General features: G+C 54.4%; 2 protein-coding genes across 7 annotated transcripts in view; both read left to right on the top strand.

Annotated features, from left to right (window-relative positions):
* Nucleotides 1–1573, top strand: part of MSANTD2 (Myb/SANT DNA binding domain containing 2) — a 36379-nt gene extending 34806 nt beyond the window's left edge. For 4 of the 5 annotated variants that reach the window (XM_059676821.1, XM_059676822.1, XM_059676825.1 and 1 more), the window contains one exon: nucleotides 65–1573. In XM_059676821.1, coding sequence (XP_059532804.1) covers nucleotides 65–899 — 835 coding nt within the window. In that variant the 3' untranslated portion in view covers nucleotides 900–1573. The remainder of the gene's footprint in view (nucleotides 1–64) is intronic. The other variant, XM_059676830.1, reaches the window with a different exon arrangement.
* Nucleotides 1574–6014: 4441 nt separating this feature from the next.
* ESAM (endothelial cell adhesion molecule) lies at nucleotides 6015–16190 on the top strand. Of its 2 annotated transcripts, XM_059675905.1 has the most exons (7): nucleotides 6018–6250; nucleotides 9567–9754; nucleotides 12206–12407; nucleotides 12643–12798; nucleotides 14413–14535; nucleotides 15054–15180; nucleotides 15398–16190. In XM_059675905.1, the coding sequence occupies exons 1-7, from the start codon at nucleotides 6205–6207 to the stop codon at nucleotides 15636–15638; spliced, it is 1083 nt and encodes a 360-aa protein (XP_059531888.1). In that variant the 5' UTR covers nucleotides 6018–6204; the 3' UTR covers nucleotides 15639–16190. The 2 variants fall into 2 exon arrangements, with proteins under 2 accessions (XP_059531889.1, XP_059531888.1); XM_059675906.1 differs by lacking the exon at nucleotides 15054–15180 and having other exon boundaries at nucleotides 6015–6250.
* Nucleotides 16191–16548: the final 358 nt, after the last annotated feature.

Here is a 16548-nt window from a genome sequence, read left to right as displayed (position 1 = left end):
GAAGTGCTGATGGACAGTGCTCATCTAGACCCCTGAGGAATTTGCTTTTTATTTCTCGTTCTAGGAAGAGAGACATCATGCAGAATATCGTCCAGATTTTGGAATCAGTGCAGTTGAAATGGGAACTGTTTCAGAGCTGGACGGACTTTTCAAGGCTTCATCTTTCTAATAAACTGGCCATTTTCGGGATCGGTTATAACACCCGTTGGAAAGAGGATATCCGCTACCATTATGCAGAGATCAGCTCCCAGGTGCCCCTTGGCAAACGGCTCCGGGAGTACTTCAACTCCGAGAAGCCTGAGGGGCGGATCATTATGACCCGCGTGCAGAAAATGAACTGGAAGAATGTCTACTACAAGTTCTTAGAGATCACTATCAGTGAGGCCAGGTGCCTGGAGCTGCACATGGAAATTGACTGGATCCCCATTGCCCACTCCAAACCAACTGGTGGCAACGTCGTTCAGTATTTATTGCCAGGAGGCATTCCCAAGAGCCCGGGCCTGTATGCCATTGGCTATGAAGAATGTCTGAAGAGACCCTCCTCCCCCCACATGGAGCAGAGTTCCCTGGACCCAGGAAAGGAGGGCAGGGTTGACCTGGAAACCCTTTCCGCACCCATAGAACCCGCCCGGATCACCTATTGCTACCTTGGGATCGCTGAGGTCAGGACTCTGCAGCAGTGCTTGTTTCTACACTTCCAAGCCAATACCAAAACCTTCAGCAAAGACTGGGTTGGTATTAATGGGTTTTTGTCTCAGAACTGCATTGTGGATCCCGGAGTCTCCCCCAAATCCATCTACATCAAGTTTGTGGAAGTAGAGAGGGATTTCCTTTCCGCGGGCTCTTTAGTGGAGTGCCTGGAAAAAGCCATCGGGTACCGCTTAAAATTTAACAACTGAATGTCATCCTTCATAAGGATTTGGGCTCTTACCTCCCTCTTCTCACTTCCCGTGACCCAGACTGCCCCTCATCCAGATGCTGCCATCAGACTCTCCATGGAAACTCTTTCCACCATTGGGCCAGTACAATCTTTAAAGGATCTCACTAGACTTTGAGCAAACAACACAGACCTCACCTAAAAATGCTCACTTGGAGCAAACGAGATTTACAGCGAACTTGCATGGTGGGTCGACTGTTTTTTAAAAACAAAACATTTTTAAACGGATATTAGAGCCCTAATATAAACAAACATAGCTACATTCCATATTGGACAAAACTTATACTTTGAGTTTCATATAAAATTGAAAATTTGTATTTTTTCCACAACGTTTCATTTTTACACATCTCTATGTCTCTATATAAGTATTATTTACAACCCTGAATAAATAAGCAATAGATAATGGCAAGTTAAATCTCAAGTCACAGTAAATAGGACTGTTTTTCAATATCACCTTTAGCTACTATTGTATATAATTTAGAGTTTCATTTTTTCACCAACCCAGTGTTTTGCTATTCCCAATCAGTGTTGCCTGCAAAGACCTTTGTTTCTGTGATGTACCAACTTGACGGTTGTGATGCCGTTTAAACTTTTTTTAAAAAGAAAAATTAAAGTAATTCCTGGCCTCTTGGCGTAGTAGTTGAGCTTTTTGTAGCAGAGTGTGGCCATGCTGGCAGTGGGCGCTGTGCTCTGACTTTGAGCAAACAGCAGATCTTCACTTTCTTGCACTCTCTGCACCCAATGTCATTATTTCTTGTCAGAGTGTACCCAAGGTCATCGGACATTGCATTTTGTATTTCTTTTTTAAAAACGACTAGGATATTCCTTCTGACCCTGAGTACATTAAAGTATAAGAGACTTTCCTTCCTCATCTTTATACTCAGTAACCAGGGGCAACTCTCCCAAGGAGTAAAGTGGAGAATTGGCGTCATCATATTGCCCATAAAAAAGAAAGAAAGGAAGAAGAACCCAGCTGGTGTGGCTCAGTGGTTGAGCTTCAGCCCATGAACCTGGAGGTCACGGTTCAATTCCTGATCAGGGCACACGCCGGGGTTGCAGGCTAACTCCCCAGTAGGGGGAGTGCAGGAGGCAGCCCATCAATGATTCTCTCTCATCATTGATGTTTCTATATCTCCCTCTCCCTTCCTCTCTCTGAAATCAATAAAAATATATTTTTCTTAAAAAGGAGAGAAGAGCCGACAGAAACATCCAAAAAAGTTTTTAAGTGATCCGTAGGCTAGGAAACTGGGAGGTGTCAGTCCATTAGAAAGATAACTATCACATTTCGATCTTCCCGAGATTTCTGCGGGTCAGCTAGCACTCCACTTCAAGGTCAGGACTTGTGACTAAGAGCCAGCTTACTAGTAGGGTCGTCAGAGTTCACTCTGGTGTCACGGTGGAGACGTGTTAGATTGGTTATCTGTGATGATTCCCTAACAGCTCTCAGGTGCTCGACTTTAAGTGGGCTGCAAATCCAGGTAAGAGCTATAATTCTCCCTGTTTTTCTATAAAATTGAAGATAAAATTACAAATTGATAAAAAATATATATATATATTATTTCCCACACCAGTGATTTTTCTCATTCTGGTATCTCTTGGTTGGTTGGTACTTATTTTTCTAGTGGCTAGAGAGCTTATAATCAATGTCATTTGGGTCTAGGTTTGTGGAGTTGGCTGTTTTCTTATGTGAGCTGCTAAAAACAGGTGCTAGTGCCTAACCAGTTTGGCTCAGTGGATAGAGCGTCCCCCTGCGGACTCAAGGGTCCCAGGTTCGATTCCGGTCAAGGGCATGTGCCTTGGTTGTGGGCACATCCCCAGTAGGGGGTGTGCAGAAAGCAGCTGATCAGTGTTTCTCTCTCATCGATGTTTCTAACTTTCTATCCCTCTCCCTCCCTCTATGTAAAAAAATCAATAAAATATATTTTTTAAAAATTAAAAAAAAAAACAGGTGCTAGTTCAGGAAGAATATAAATATTATGGGATGCTTGAGTGTAGCACCTCCTTTCCCCGGGCACAGTCTGCACGGACAGGCCTTGGGAAATGCTCATGCGTTTGCCCTTCTCTGCAACTTGAAATTGTAGTCCAAGCATGTTAAACTCGCGGTGGGCTTGTGTAGTCCTACAGTTCTATAGTCCTTCCTTGAGGGGGCCGCGGCCTCCAGGGAGTGCAGGGGTGTAGGGGGTCGGGGAGGGGCAGTTAAATTGGCCGGAATGAAGCTCCATTCACCATCTTGTAGCAATAACCCTACAGTCTTCAGTGCTAAGAGCTGCAGGGGGAAAGCATTATTACCAGTACTACATTCCTAAAACTTGGCCACTGATCCACCCCAAAACTAGTTATGCTTCACTTTCCATCGCTGTTAAGTACTTAGCTCCAGCGGAGCATTTTGTGAGCCTTGCCTGAGATGGTTCGGGTGTACCCCACATGACAGGGAATGGCACTGCCAGACCGCTGTGAGCAGCGAGGGGAAATGGCGAGACTGGTCCAGGCCATGAGTCCACCATTGGGCTTGGGATGGGTGAGGGATGGCGGCAAGAGGACAGAGCCGAGCACTGAGGAATGGAGACCTGGAAGGAAAGTAGCTTGTTGATACTGAATATCCGGTCTCTTTGGCCAGAGCATTCTAGAAAAGAGGGCATCCGGGTGTCAGAAAACAACATGTGCACTGCTAAAAAAAACAAAAAGTGGACTATTTAGACCTTAATGAAGCTTTGTAATGGGTTCGGGGGGAGTGGGGTGGAGGCACTATATTCACACCTAAGAATCTGCATTAGAAAATACTTAGAGATGTAGGATGAGGTATGGCTGGAGAAACGCCAGTCCCTGCAAGTCTCTTACATGGAACTGTGAACTTGGCTCCTGCACACAACATGGTTCCCAGGCAGCTCCCAGGTCATCGGTGCCAATGTGCTCACTTTACACCAGAGAGCAATGTTCGCCCTAAAATGCATCTTGGCAAAAACTTAAAGTAATGGAGCTGCTGTGCTAAACTTCTACCGCTTGACAGCCTCAGGCTCCGAAAAAGAAGGGTTTGGGACAGGAGACGCTGTGGACATTCTTTGGGGCGAGGGCAGAGGGAGAGTCCTGAAGGACTGGTGCCGTGTCACATGGAAACAGCCACTGCCCACCAGTCTTGGGCTGCAGCTTGACTTTTCAATGGTGCACGTTATTTGGGGTCTGAATTACAAAGAAAAAATGAGCTACAGAGAATGAGCGTTGAGACTATACCAGCCGTGGGCAAACTACAGCCCGCGGGCCAGATCCGGCCCGTTTGAAATGAATAAAACCATTGAAAAAAAAAGACCGTACCCTTTTATGTAATGATGTTTACTTTGAATTTATATTAGTTCACACAAACACTCCATCCATGCTTTTGTTCTGGCCCTCCGGTCCAGTTTAAGAACCCATTGTGGCCCTCGAGTCAAAAAGTTTGCCCACCCCTGGACTATACCTTGGATGAGCACAGCCTATGTGATTGGATGCTCTGGTGTTCCTGGGATATACAACCAAGAGACTTTGTACTGCGTTTCTGGGGTTACTTATTTTGGGAGACAACCCTCATCTGGAAACAAAGGAGGGAGATGTTTACAAGAGGGGTTTGCAATGTTAACTAAAGTCAAGAAAAATTTGAGTGCGATACAATAGAAAGAACAAACCAACACTCCCCCCCCCACACACACACACAATCTATGTGACAATTTCAAGTGTGCAGGTCGCCGCCTAAGGGTATGAGGTGGGCAGTTATCTATGTTGCCTTGGCTGCCACTGAGTTGCCAGCTTCTAGGCTCCAGAGTGGACACGGGCAGTGTAGTGTTCGCACAGGCATTTCTCAGCCACTGCCCCGCAGGTATTTAAAGAGCAGCCAGGCAAGTCACCCTAGGACGCAGCAGCCGGGAGGGTCTGTGTGCCGCGCAGGCACCGGGCACACAATGTTAGAGAACTCTGGATCAGTGGAATCCAGGAGGCCTGGCTGCTTTTCTCCCCAGGCAACAGCCACCCAGAGCAGGCGGCGCCAGGAGTTCGCGGTTGCGCTTTGGGTCCTCGGTGGCCTTTGCGCGGAGGTTGAGCTGCGCCGGGATGTTCGAAGCATCTTTGTTTTGGATGTTGGACTGAGAAGCAGGAACAGGTGCGTGCGCTTCCTGGAGGGGCCGCGGCCGCCAGGGGGCGCAGGGGGAGGGGGAGGGGAAGGGGGAGGGCGGTTACATTAAATTCGCAGGAAAGCGACCTAGTCAGGGTAATAAAGCCTCAGGTGCTCGGTGCAGCCTCCCCGCAGCCCCCTCCTCCCCAGGCAGCACACGGCCCAGGGGAGGATGTTTGCAAAGGTGAGTGTTCAGTGTCCCGCGCTACTCCCGGGGCGTCCTCCCGCCAGCCTTAACACACCCAGCTCGTGGGACCGGGCACTGGACCCCGGGGCCTGCGAGCCCTCCCCACGCCGCCCAAAGGGGGAGAGGATCCCAGCGTCCCCACGCAGGCGAGTCCCTTGCGGACCTGACTTCCTGCCGAGCGGCCTCGGGCTTCTTGGCTCAGGTGGCCATAACCCACCCACTGACCCGCTCCTCCTCGCGGCTCCGGCCCAGCACCCCCTGCCTCCCCACCCCTGCCCTGGGGAAGCGGTCACTCCGGGTTTGGCGCCGTCCCTGCCGGTCCCGGTCCCCCACACTGCGGAGCCCCAGTGGCCCCGGGGAAACGGTGCCCTTCCTCCACCAGGCAGGCCACTCGGGTTAGGCTCGGAGCCAGTTAGTCGGGGACCAGTGCTCTGCGGTTTACGGTGTGGGGGTGTGAGTGGTCCCTGGACACCGAGGAATCTCCAAAGCTCCCTCCCTCCCATCCTTGTCCCACCCGCCCCGCGGAGAGAGTGTGGCTGCGCTGTGGCCGCCGGGACCCTGGTCTTCCCTGCCCCAGGCCGGGTGGGTGCACCGAATTACCGGACCCCGCCCTGCACGCCGGCCAGGTCAAAGCCACCGGATCCCAGAGCTCGAGGAGGGTCAGGAGGGTCACCCGCGTGCCCCGCCCGGGAGGACAGCGACCTCTCCGCCCCTTCCAATGCCCCGCCCCCTGTCCCTGTCGGTCCCCACCCGGCCACCCCGGCCGCGCGCGCACACTCTGGCTAGCGCTGCCCTCGGTGTCAGTGTCCCGGCTCCCCATCCGCTCCGGCTGTCCCGTGGCCTCGGCACCTGGCGGTCACTGCGGCTGTCCCGTGGCCTCTGCACCTGGCGGTCACTGCGTCCCAGAGCCAGCGCCCCTGACCCTCGGGGCCAGGGAAGGCCATGGTGTCCCTGTTGCAGGTTTTGTTCCTGGGGCTGAGTACCTTCGGTAAGTTACACCCAGAACCGGGAGGGGACTTGAGCGGGAGGTGGGGAGACTCCGACCCAGAGGGAGCTGGTTTGGGGCCTGGTGAGGAACTGGGTGGGACCAGACTCCCGCCTCTGACTCTTACCCTCCCCACGTACACACTCCAGCCTCTCCCACCCAGGGCACCCCGGCTGCTACTGACCCCATCCCTGTGGGTTGAGAACAGCACCCACTGCCCGCGCCCACTTTCCGTCCCAGGTGTGTGTGGGGTGGGGAGAGGGTCAGGGCATCGCCAGGGTAGACCTCTAGGGTGAGGTAGCCGAACCATTCCTCACCCCCACTCCCCACCCACCCCCAGCAGAGCCGGATGAGCTGAGCTGCTAGATGAGACACTGGCTAAAGAGCTTAAGGACTTAGCTCCAGCTCCGCTCCTGCCCCCTCCCCACACAGGCCCCGGGCAATTCCCTGGTACTGGGCCTGACACCCCACTTCACTTCAGTCCCCCAGCCCAGGCCGCCCTCTGCCCCCTCCTCCTGCTTCCTGCCCTAGGAATCAAGGGAGGTGCCCCCAACGCACAACCGTGAGGTCATTTGGGATACAGGAAGTGGGGGAGGGGCCTGGGTGCCTAGAGGAGCAGAATGGTGACCCCCCCCCCCAAGAGGTCCACCACCATCCTTGGTTCCCAGGGTCAAGGGGACAGAGGAAATAGAGAGCGGGCCTCAAAGAGTCAGAGAGGGAGGCCACCTCCCCGGAACAAGTGCTTTGAGGGGCGTTAGAAGCTTCCAGGGTTGCCCAGGAGCTCACGGTGGCCCAACTGGGGAGAGAAGGGCCCGGCAGGAACTAAGCCTGTTGCACCCCACCTCCCAGACTTTCTTGCCATTCCTCCTCAAGGACCCCAGGGGGGTGGAGCGTGGGTTAGGCGAGGCCATCTTGAGCTCCTTTCTGTCCGGTGGAAAGTCCAGGGCAAGCCAGGCTAGGCAGGGTGTAGAATGAAATCCAGCACCCTTATGTGCGCTCCCTTTCGCCTGGTCTGTGCTGCGAGGACGTTGGGGCAGGAAGAAGTAGAGCCCCAGACCAAGTGGGGCTCAGGAGCAGCTCCCCAGCCACCAAATCCGGGCAGCTTCCTGCCCCTTTAGCTTGGTGGGCCTGTTCCAGGGTGCCTCCATTTCTCAGCCTCCCCCCCACCCCCACTTCAACCTCAGCACCTTTTTTCCTTCTGCACTCTGACCCCCCTACCCCCCATCCTCCTTCTTGCTGGGGGGTTTCTGAAGCAAGGGGGAAAAATTGCCAGTTGGCTGCCTGGGCATCTGCACAGCTTTCCTGGTCGTGTGTGTGTGTGTGTGTGTGTGTGTGTGTGTGTGTGTGTGTGTGTTAACTGAGCTTCAGTTTTTATAGTGACAGCCCAAGCTCCAAGTCCCTACCTGTTGGCAGGGCGATTGCGGAGTTCCCGGGCTATGCAAGGGTTAAATGGCGCTGGGGACCCAGGCTCAAGGCCGGCACTGGCTCTTCGCACTTGGGCTCTCCGCAAGTTCCTCGCTGTCTGTGCTCCTCAGTGGCCCAGCGCTGCTGCCCCTGGGGCGTGAGAAGCCCGAGGGGGGAGTTTCTCAGAGAAAGAGGGAGACTAAAAATAGTAGCCCTGGAGAGCAGGCCCATTCTCAGTCTTTCCCGGCTTTTGCTCTGGGGAGTGGGCCAGAGGGTCCCTTTCTTGGGCTGGTCAGGTCTCCTTTGCCCAAACCCAACCACCCCCTTCTCTTTGACGTCACTGTGGACCCTAGAGTGAAAAGGGACCAACCGCTGGGGACTTCTGCTACAGCGGACACCCAGGGAGGAAGACTAAAGCCTGGGGCCTCTGCTGCTCCCGGTTTCTGATGGGCCGATAAGAAAGGGAGCATTTGCCCAGAAGTGTATCCATTGCCATCATCTGAAGTACCTCTCGCAAAATGAAATACTCTTGGGGTTTGAGGGCTCAGCACTGCCGTTGGTAGGAACTGCCTGGCCTCTGGGAGCACTGCAGACGTGCCAGGAGAGGCAGCCGCGCCCCAGGAGGGGGTGTCCCGGGGCCTCCGGATCCTTGAGGCAGTGGTTGTTTCCAGCTGTAGAACCTCTGGCCTAGCCCCCTCCTCCTCCCTCCTCCCTCCTCCCTCATTGTCTTCTAGCTTATCGCTGGGCACAAGTTTCCTGCCCGGGCCTGCCTGGATCCCGCCAGGAAATGGGAAGGAGGCTGCTGAGAAGGCTAAGGACTAGGTGTGGGGGCTCCTAAGGGCTGCAGCGGGAAGCGGTGGGGGTGGTGCGCATCCTGGCCGGGTGTGCTCCTGGCCTGAGAGACTCCTGGCGGGCGGAGAGCCCAGCCAGTCTGCGGCCTCTGCCCGTGCCTGGGCTGCCTGGTCACCACGCAGAGGTGGCGGTGCCCAGTGGCCAGGCCTCCGGCCGCCAGGATCCTCAGGCCCGGGGGATGGGAGCCCGAGGGTATTCCCCCAAACGGCTTAGGACTCTGCCCGCCACCTCTCCAAAGGGCAAAACGCGAGCGTTTCTAGGTGCCACATGGATTCGCTTAGTCCCCTCCCTGAAACCCACAGCCCAGTCCACCTCCTGGACACGGACACACGCAGCCACAGCTTCGTACTTGGTTGTTGGGGACCTTCATTCGTACCCCAGCTCTGCCGACGGTCCCTGTGGCCCCAGAGGATCAGCCCTGGTCGCCTGGACCCCAAAAGGGCCCGCGGGAGCCTGCTGGGTCCCAGCTCTCCTCTCTCCCAGGGAGCGCACCTGTCGGGGCTGAGAGGGCGGGGGAGGGAGTGGAGAGGGAGCGCAGCAGCCACCGGGCGGCTCCGACCTCGGCCCCAGGCTGTCCATCCGGAGCTGCGGCTACCAGCGGCCTCCCAGCCCCTCCACCCCTCGGGGCAGGAACGCTCCGATCCAGACCAGCCCGGTCACTCCCTCCACCCTCCCTCCCTTCCTCCCTCCCGCCCCGGAAACTGCGGGAGCAAGTGGGCTACGCAGAATGTACATCAAAACCATTAAACCTGCCCTTCCTCTCGGGCGTCTTCCCCTCCTCGCTGGAAATCTGCGCCTCTGGATACAAATAAATGGCACATAACTGTGTCCTCCTCCGCGCCACACACCCAAAGGCGGAGGCTTCGGAGAATTAGCCCTCGGGGCGCGGATGACGCTGAAAGCAGGCCCCAGGTTGCGGCCGACTCCAGGGAGTAGGGAGTCTCCGAGCCCCTGGACAGGACTCTTGAGGTCCTTCCTATGGGCCGGGCGTCCTGCGCCCCCCACCCCCGCCCCTGCCAGGATGGGCAGGTCTGAGCTCAGGCGTCCTCGCTCTCCTCCCCAGCACCCGCCTCCTGCGCCCAGTTCCAGCTGCACGTGCCCTCGGGCCGCGACAGGGTCCTCGCGGTGGAGGGAGACGAGGTGGTGCTGCCGGCCTGGTACACCTTCCAGGGGGAGGCGGCCTCGGCCCAGCCCTGGGAGACGCTCACCCTGATGTGGTTCCTGGAGCAGGAAGGGCAGGACCTGAAGCAGGTGAGGTCCCAACGCCGCTCACCTTCGCCCAGCGGGGGCAGGGAAGGGGAGGAGCCAGGGAGAGGGGGACCGGAAAAAGTTTCAGCGGGGGCGGGGTGGGGGGGTGGGGTGGGGAGAAAGCAAGGTCTTCTCCATCGGTTTGATTTTGTTCCGATCTTGGAGGTGGCCCAAAAGGACTCTCTTTCCACCAAGTTTCCCTAGAAATTTGGCCACAAACACAACAGAGTGAAGAGGCATCTTACTTTGCTATGGGGGTGGGGCAGTGAGGATTGGGGGCAGAGGTGGGACGAGTTAGAGGGAATATCACAATCTACACTAATAAAAGAGAAAAATGGTAATTGGCGTACCACGATACCCTTTTCATTGGCTAATCAGGGCTATATGCAAATTAACTGCCAACTATGATTGGCAGTTAACTGCCTACTAAGATTGGCAGTTAACTGCCAACTAAGATTGGCAGTTAACTGCCAACTAAGATTGGCAGTTAACTGCCAACAAGATGGCGGTTAATTTGCATATGTAGGCACAATGCAGGGAGGCAAAAGGGAAAGCAGGAAGAAGCCCCCTGACACTGACAGTGATCGGAAACCCAGGGGGGAGCTAAGAGCTGGGGGGCAGGGCAAAGGCGGTTTGCCCTGCCCCCCAGCCATGATCAGAGAATCAGGTGCCTTTGCCGCCCTGGCCAGTGATAGCAGGAAGTAGGGGTGGAGCCAGCGATGGGAGCTGGACACGGTCGAAGCTGGCAGTCCCGGGAGCTAGGGGTCCCTTGCCTGGGCTTAAAGCGGAGCCCACGATCGCAGGGCCGCTGCAGCTGCAGGTCCCCGCTGCCCGAGCCGGACGCCTAGGCCAGAGGCGTTAGGCCTGGGCAGGGGCGGAGCCTGCAACCGCGGGGAGCTCGGGGTCCCCTGCCCAGGCCTGACACCTCTGCTGGAGGCCTCAGGCCTGGTCAAGGGGCCGATCCGGTGATTGGTGATCGGACGGTGATGAGGGTCAACTCCTCTGGCCGAGGCATCAGGCCTGGGCGGGGGGCTGAGCCGGGGATTGGGGGGATATGATGGTCCCCTGGCCCAGGCCTGAAGCCTGGGTCAGAGGCGTCAGGCTTGGGCGGGGGGTGGAGCAAGCGATCAGAGGGAGATGGGGGTCCCCTGCCCAAGCATGATTCCTGGGCCAGAGGCCTCAGGCCTGGGCAGGGGCCAGAGCCAGTGATCGGGGGGAGATGGGGGTCCCCTGTCCAAGCCTGACACCTCTGGCGGAGGCATCGGGCCTGGGCAAGGGGCCGATCAGGTGATCGGAGGGTGATGGGGGTCTATGCCTCTGGCTGAGGCATCAGGCCTGGGCAAGGGGCAGAACCAGCAATTGGAAGGGTCTGGGGGTCCCCTGCCCAGGCCTGATGCCTGGGCCAGAGGCATCAGGCCTGGGCTGGGGGCAGAACCAGTGATGGGGGGAAATGAGGGTCCCCTGCCCAGGCCTGACACCTCTGTCAGAGGCGTCAGGCCTCGGCAAGGGGCTGATCCTGCGATTGGAGGGTGATGGGGGTCAACGCCTGAGGGCTCCCAGTATGTGAGAGGGGGCAGGCTGGGCTGAGGGACACTCCCCCCCCACACCACACCCAGTGCACGAATTTCGTGCACCGGGCCCCTAGTATATATATATTAGAGAGGATGGGAGAGAGAGAGAGAGAGAGAGAGAGGAACATCAGCAATGAGAGAGAATTACTGATGGGCTGCCTCCTGCATGCTCCACTCTGGGGATGGAGCCCACAACTTTGGCCTGTGTCCTGACCAGAATCGAATGGTGACCTCCTGGTTCATAGGTCAATGATCAACCACTGAGCCACGCCCACTTTTTAAAAGTTGCCTATCAACCTGTGTTCACATTCTCTGTGCTTTGGACAGTCACAGGCTGCTGCCTCTTGTACCCACCTTGAGAGGCAAGGGGCAGCCTCCCGCCATCTCCCTTCTGGCCTCTCCTGGCATCACAGTTAGGGCAAAGGCCAAGGACACTTACCTTCCAGAGCCCCTCGCTGGCATGGCTCCTTCTGAAACCCGAGGACGCATCTTCAAGAGGCCGTTTGCTAAACAGGGGTGTGTGTGAAAGAAACTTAGACTGCAGGGGTCGATCCTGGTTTCACGGGGCCTGAACTTGTACATTTGGTTCCTTTCAGACATAACCCCTGTTTACATGACCTCTCACCCATTTTACCACCTTTCCAAACACCCCAAGTGGGAGATGGAGACAATATACAGGGGATCAAAAACCGTTTTGGCGAAGAGGACCTGGGGTGGTGAGAGGGTGGCCAGGGAGAAGGGGTGGAGGGGAGCTGGTACAGGTTAGAAGGGTCGGTGCAGGTGAGGGGCATCTGAGGTTTGACAGTGCGGTGGAGGGAGATTGGCTGAGCCTGTGGGCACAGTGCAGGCATGTGATAATGGGCAGGGGTTATGCCCACACCAGGTGTTGGCGCACATCAATGGGGCTACAACAAGCCAAGATGGAGTGTCCCTGGTCTACCCCAGGCCCTCCCGGAATGTGTCCCTGCGGCTGCAGGGCCTCCGGGAGAAAGATTCCGGGTCCTACCGCTGCTCTGTGAACGTGCAAGACAAGCAAGGCACAAGCAGGGGCCACGACAGCAAAACTTTAAAACTTGACGTGTGGGGTAAGTAAGAAGCACACACTTTCCAGTACTTGTGTGTCTCTCCCCGTTCCTCCCCCCTCCCCCTGCCTGCCCCAGATCAAGCAGTTCTCTCTCCCCAATGGCTGAGTGTACAGGTTGGAGGAGGGTTAAATGGAGTGACTGAAGGGTGTGTGTGTGTAGAAGTTGGTGTGTGTGTGTAGGGGGGTGTCCATCGGTCTCTTGGGTGTGAGTTTTTAACCTGTCTCCCCTTCCCCAGTTCCTCCAGCTCCTCCATCCTGCCATCTTCTGGGTGCGCCCCGTGTGGGGACCAATGTGACCTTGAGCTGCAAGTCCCCAAGGAGTAAGCCCGCTGCCCTGTACCAGTGGGAGCGGCTACAACCATCTGTTGAGGTTTTCTTTGCACCAGTTTTAGGTGAGAGACTTCTGGAGACACAGAGACTGGGGTGGGGCTGGGGCAAGATGAGGTACCAGAGGGACTGGGGTGAAAAGGAAAGACAGTGCTGAAAAGTACTGGGGAGGAGGAGGGTGCGGGCAGTGGTGGAGAAAGAGGGCTACCAGGTGCAAGCTGGTGTTGGTGCTTTGACGTATAACTATGTTACTAAAGAAGCTCTAGAACTCTGCTCTTCACTGGCTGTGTCCTAGCTACCTCCATTTCCTAATTTTTTTAAAAGATATTTTTTTATTGATTTCAGGGTGGAAGGGAGAAAGAGAGAGAGAGAGAGAGAGATAAAAACATCAATGATGAGAGAGAATCATTGATCGGCTGCCTCCTGCACACTCGCTGCTGGGGATTGAGCCCCCAACCCTGGCATGTGCCCTCAACCACTGAACCACACCGGCCAGGCCGTCTCCTCATTTTAAAAATGGGACACCAGCTCTAAAAGTCATTTTGGGGAAATTGGAACTTTAAAAACAATTTTTTATGAGATATAATTGATGGAACATTTTTGTTATGGAGTATTAGATGCTTTTAGAGAATTATTAATGATCAGGAATGGTATTGTGGTTATGGAGGGCAGTATCCTTAATTTTTGGAGATTTATGCTGAAGTCATTATTTTAAATGTCTCAGGAAAAAAGAGAAAGGAAATTAAATAAGTATAGCAAAATGTTGGCGACTGTTGAATCCAAGTGGTAGGATTTTCATTTGTCCCTCTTTCTACTTTTCATTTGACCATTTTATAATAATTCTTCTTCTTTTTTTTTTTTAACGTAGCACTTACCTCATAGGTTCGTTTTGAAACTTTCATAAATTAGTGGATGTAAAGAACTCAGTCCTTGGTGTACATAAGCATCCAATAAACTTTAACTGTTATAATTATTATTTCACATAATTTTTCAACACTATCCAGAAGGTTATATTATCCTGTTTTAGAGATGAAGTAATGGGGACCCAGGGATAGCAAGTAACTTGCTTAAAGTCACACGGCCTATTCTGGAACCCAAGTTTTCTCATTCCTAGCCAATGTTTTTTCTCTCACCCCATTCTGCCATTTAGAAATTAAAATCCTGTTTTGATTTCTCTGGGTATCATTTCTTTATTATGATTTTTAAAAAATATACATATATTTTTGTTGATTTCAGAGAGGAAGGGAGAGGGAGAGAGAGATAGAAACATCAATGATGAGAGAGAATCATTGATCGGCTGCCTCCTGCATGCCCCCTACTGGGGATCGAGCCCACAACCCAGGCATGTGCCCTGACCTCCTGGCCCATAGTTCCACACTCAACCACTGAGCACACCAGTTGGGCTGGGCTGGTTATCATTTCTTTAGCCTCCTTTCAGAATCAGTTGGGGACACTGAGCCTGGGAAATGGAGAGGGATATTGAGCCAGCAGTTCTGCACCTGGAAGCAGAACCCAGTGTGCTTACTGTCACACTCCTCCCCCCAAAACCTCCCTCCCTCCCCCCCCCCCCCCCGAGTTTCCCAGAGAGTCAAAGAGGACATTCCAGAGGAGGGGTAGGCTGTTCTTTTTTTTTAGTGGGAAATTGGGTCCCTGGCCTGATGGCTAAATTGTGTCCACAGATGCCATATCTGGCCTTTTAAGCCTCCGAAACCTTTCCAGTTCTATGTCTGGAGTCTATATCTGCAAGGCCTCCAACAGGGTGGGCAGCACCAGCTGCAACGTGACCCTGGAAGTGAGCACAGGTCAGTGAGGGGTAAGTGGGGCCAGTGGTTGGGGTGGGGCTGCAATAGACGGGGGGTGGGGGGGTGGGAGGGGGAGACCTGTCTACTGAGTCCTCTCATTGTAACAGGGCAACAAATTTGTTCTGATCAAATGTTTGTCCAAATATTTGGTCAGTGACCATTTTCTGCTGGACAGCCACCTCTTCTTTTTTATATATATATTTTATTGATTTTTTACAGAGAAGAAGGGAGAGAGATAGTTAGAAACATCGATGAGAGAGAAACAGCGATCAGCTGCCTCCTGTACACCCTCCACTGGGGATGTGCCTGCAACACAGGTACATGCCCTTGACCGGAATCGAACCTGGGACCTTTCAGTCCGCAGGCCAATGCTCTATCCACTGAGCCAAACCGGTTTCGGCCAGCCACCTCTTCTTAACTGAGAAAAAGACAAAAGGTGTATGGAGGCAGTGGGGTAGAGCATTGGAGAGGGAGGGGGGACAGGTGGATGTTGCCCTTTGACACCAAGGTTCTTCCAGGGCCTGGGGCTGCAGTGGTTGCTGGAGCTGTTGTGGGCACCCTGGTTGGATTGGGGCTGCTAGCTGGACTGGTCCTCTTGTACCAACGCCAGGGCAAGGTCCCAGAGGAGGTGGCCAATGATATCAAGTAAGTGCCCAGACAGGACTGTCCTAGCTCCCTGAGGGAGGCTGGGAATGCAGGCAGCTGTCATCTGATGGAAGCATGGGCTGTGGCTGAAGCATTACGCCTCTGGGTAGACTTGAAGGGAGAGGAGAGTTGAAGTGGGGGAAGGGGAGAGGAAGACGAGGCCTGTAGAAACTCACTCGCTTCCAGTTTCTGACCTCATTGCTTCTCTGATGACTAGGGAAGATGCCACGGCTCCTCGGACCCTGCCCTGGCCGAAGGGCTCAGACACAATCTCCAAGAATGGGACCCTTTCCTCTGTCACCTCGTCACCAGCCCTCAGACCGCCCCACGGCTCTTCCAGGCTGGGTGCATCGACCCCCACACGCAGTCTGGGTTGGGTCTCACCCTCTGCTCTGAGTCGCAAGGGTGCTGTCCCCGTGATGGTGCCCGCCCAGAATCAGGCTGGGTCTCTGGTGTGAGGGCCCAGTGATTTGTGGGCAGAGCCATCTGGTCTCTCCTTCCTACAGTAATTACAATGGGGGTTACCCCAGCATAAAGGCCTGAGTCTGGGGGGTTTGGCCCTCTCTAGATCTCCAGTCCTTTGCACCCATCCTCCTTTACTATGGGAAAACTGGGTCTTAGTTAAGACTCAAACTTCCAGGAGGTAGAAGAAGAAGAGGAAATGGACCTGGGGCTGGGAAGAGCCTGAACCCCCTCCTGGGACCACCCTAATACAGCAGAGGAATGCTGCTGAGATTGGCTACCTCCTACCCCCCAGCCCTGGTGGAGACTTCCAGTCAATGAGTCCTTCCGGCCCTCTTGACCTCTATCCCACCCCCATCTAACACTACCCTTCACTCCCACTCCAGCTCCCTGCATTAATATACCCTGTCCTGCTGGCTTGGTTGGGTTTTGTTGGGGCAGGGGACAGGGAAGATATTTGTTAAACTAACTTGAAATGCGTGTTTTAAGATGTGTGTTTTTATTTTTATTTTACAAACTGCAATAAAGATATATTGTGTTTGTATGGAAAGTGAGAGTCGAATCCTCTCTTCAAACTTGGAATTCCCGGGAGAAGTTGGGGATGATGCAAAGAGGACCCCTGCCCAGGCTGTGTTCTTAGGCCAGCTTCTCCACACGGCCTCTGCCTTACTGGCTGGGGAGAGCTCATCTAAAGCCTTTATTTTTTGTTACTCCTCACCTGAGGATATTTTTCCATTTATTTTTTAGAGAGTGGAAAGGAGGGGAAAGAGAGAGGAACATCGATGTGTGTGAGAGAGGCATCAATTGGTTGCCTTCTGCACACACATCCTGACCAGGGATCTAGCCTGCAACCAAAGTACCATGCCCTTGTCCAGAATCTAACCTGGGGCCATCAGTCCCCAGGCC

This window comes from Myotis daubentonii, chromosome 19 (genome assembly GCF_963259705.1).
Source record: "Myotis daubentonii chromosome 19, mMyoDau2.1, whole genome shotgun sequence".
Taxonomy (NCBI): Eukaryota; Metazoa; Chordata; class Mammalia; order Chiroptera; family Vespertilionidae; genus Myotis; species Myotis daubentonii.
Note: the sequence above shows the minus strand (reverse complement) of the source record. Positions and strands in the feature narration are given on the sequence as shown.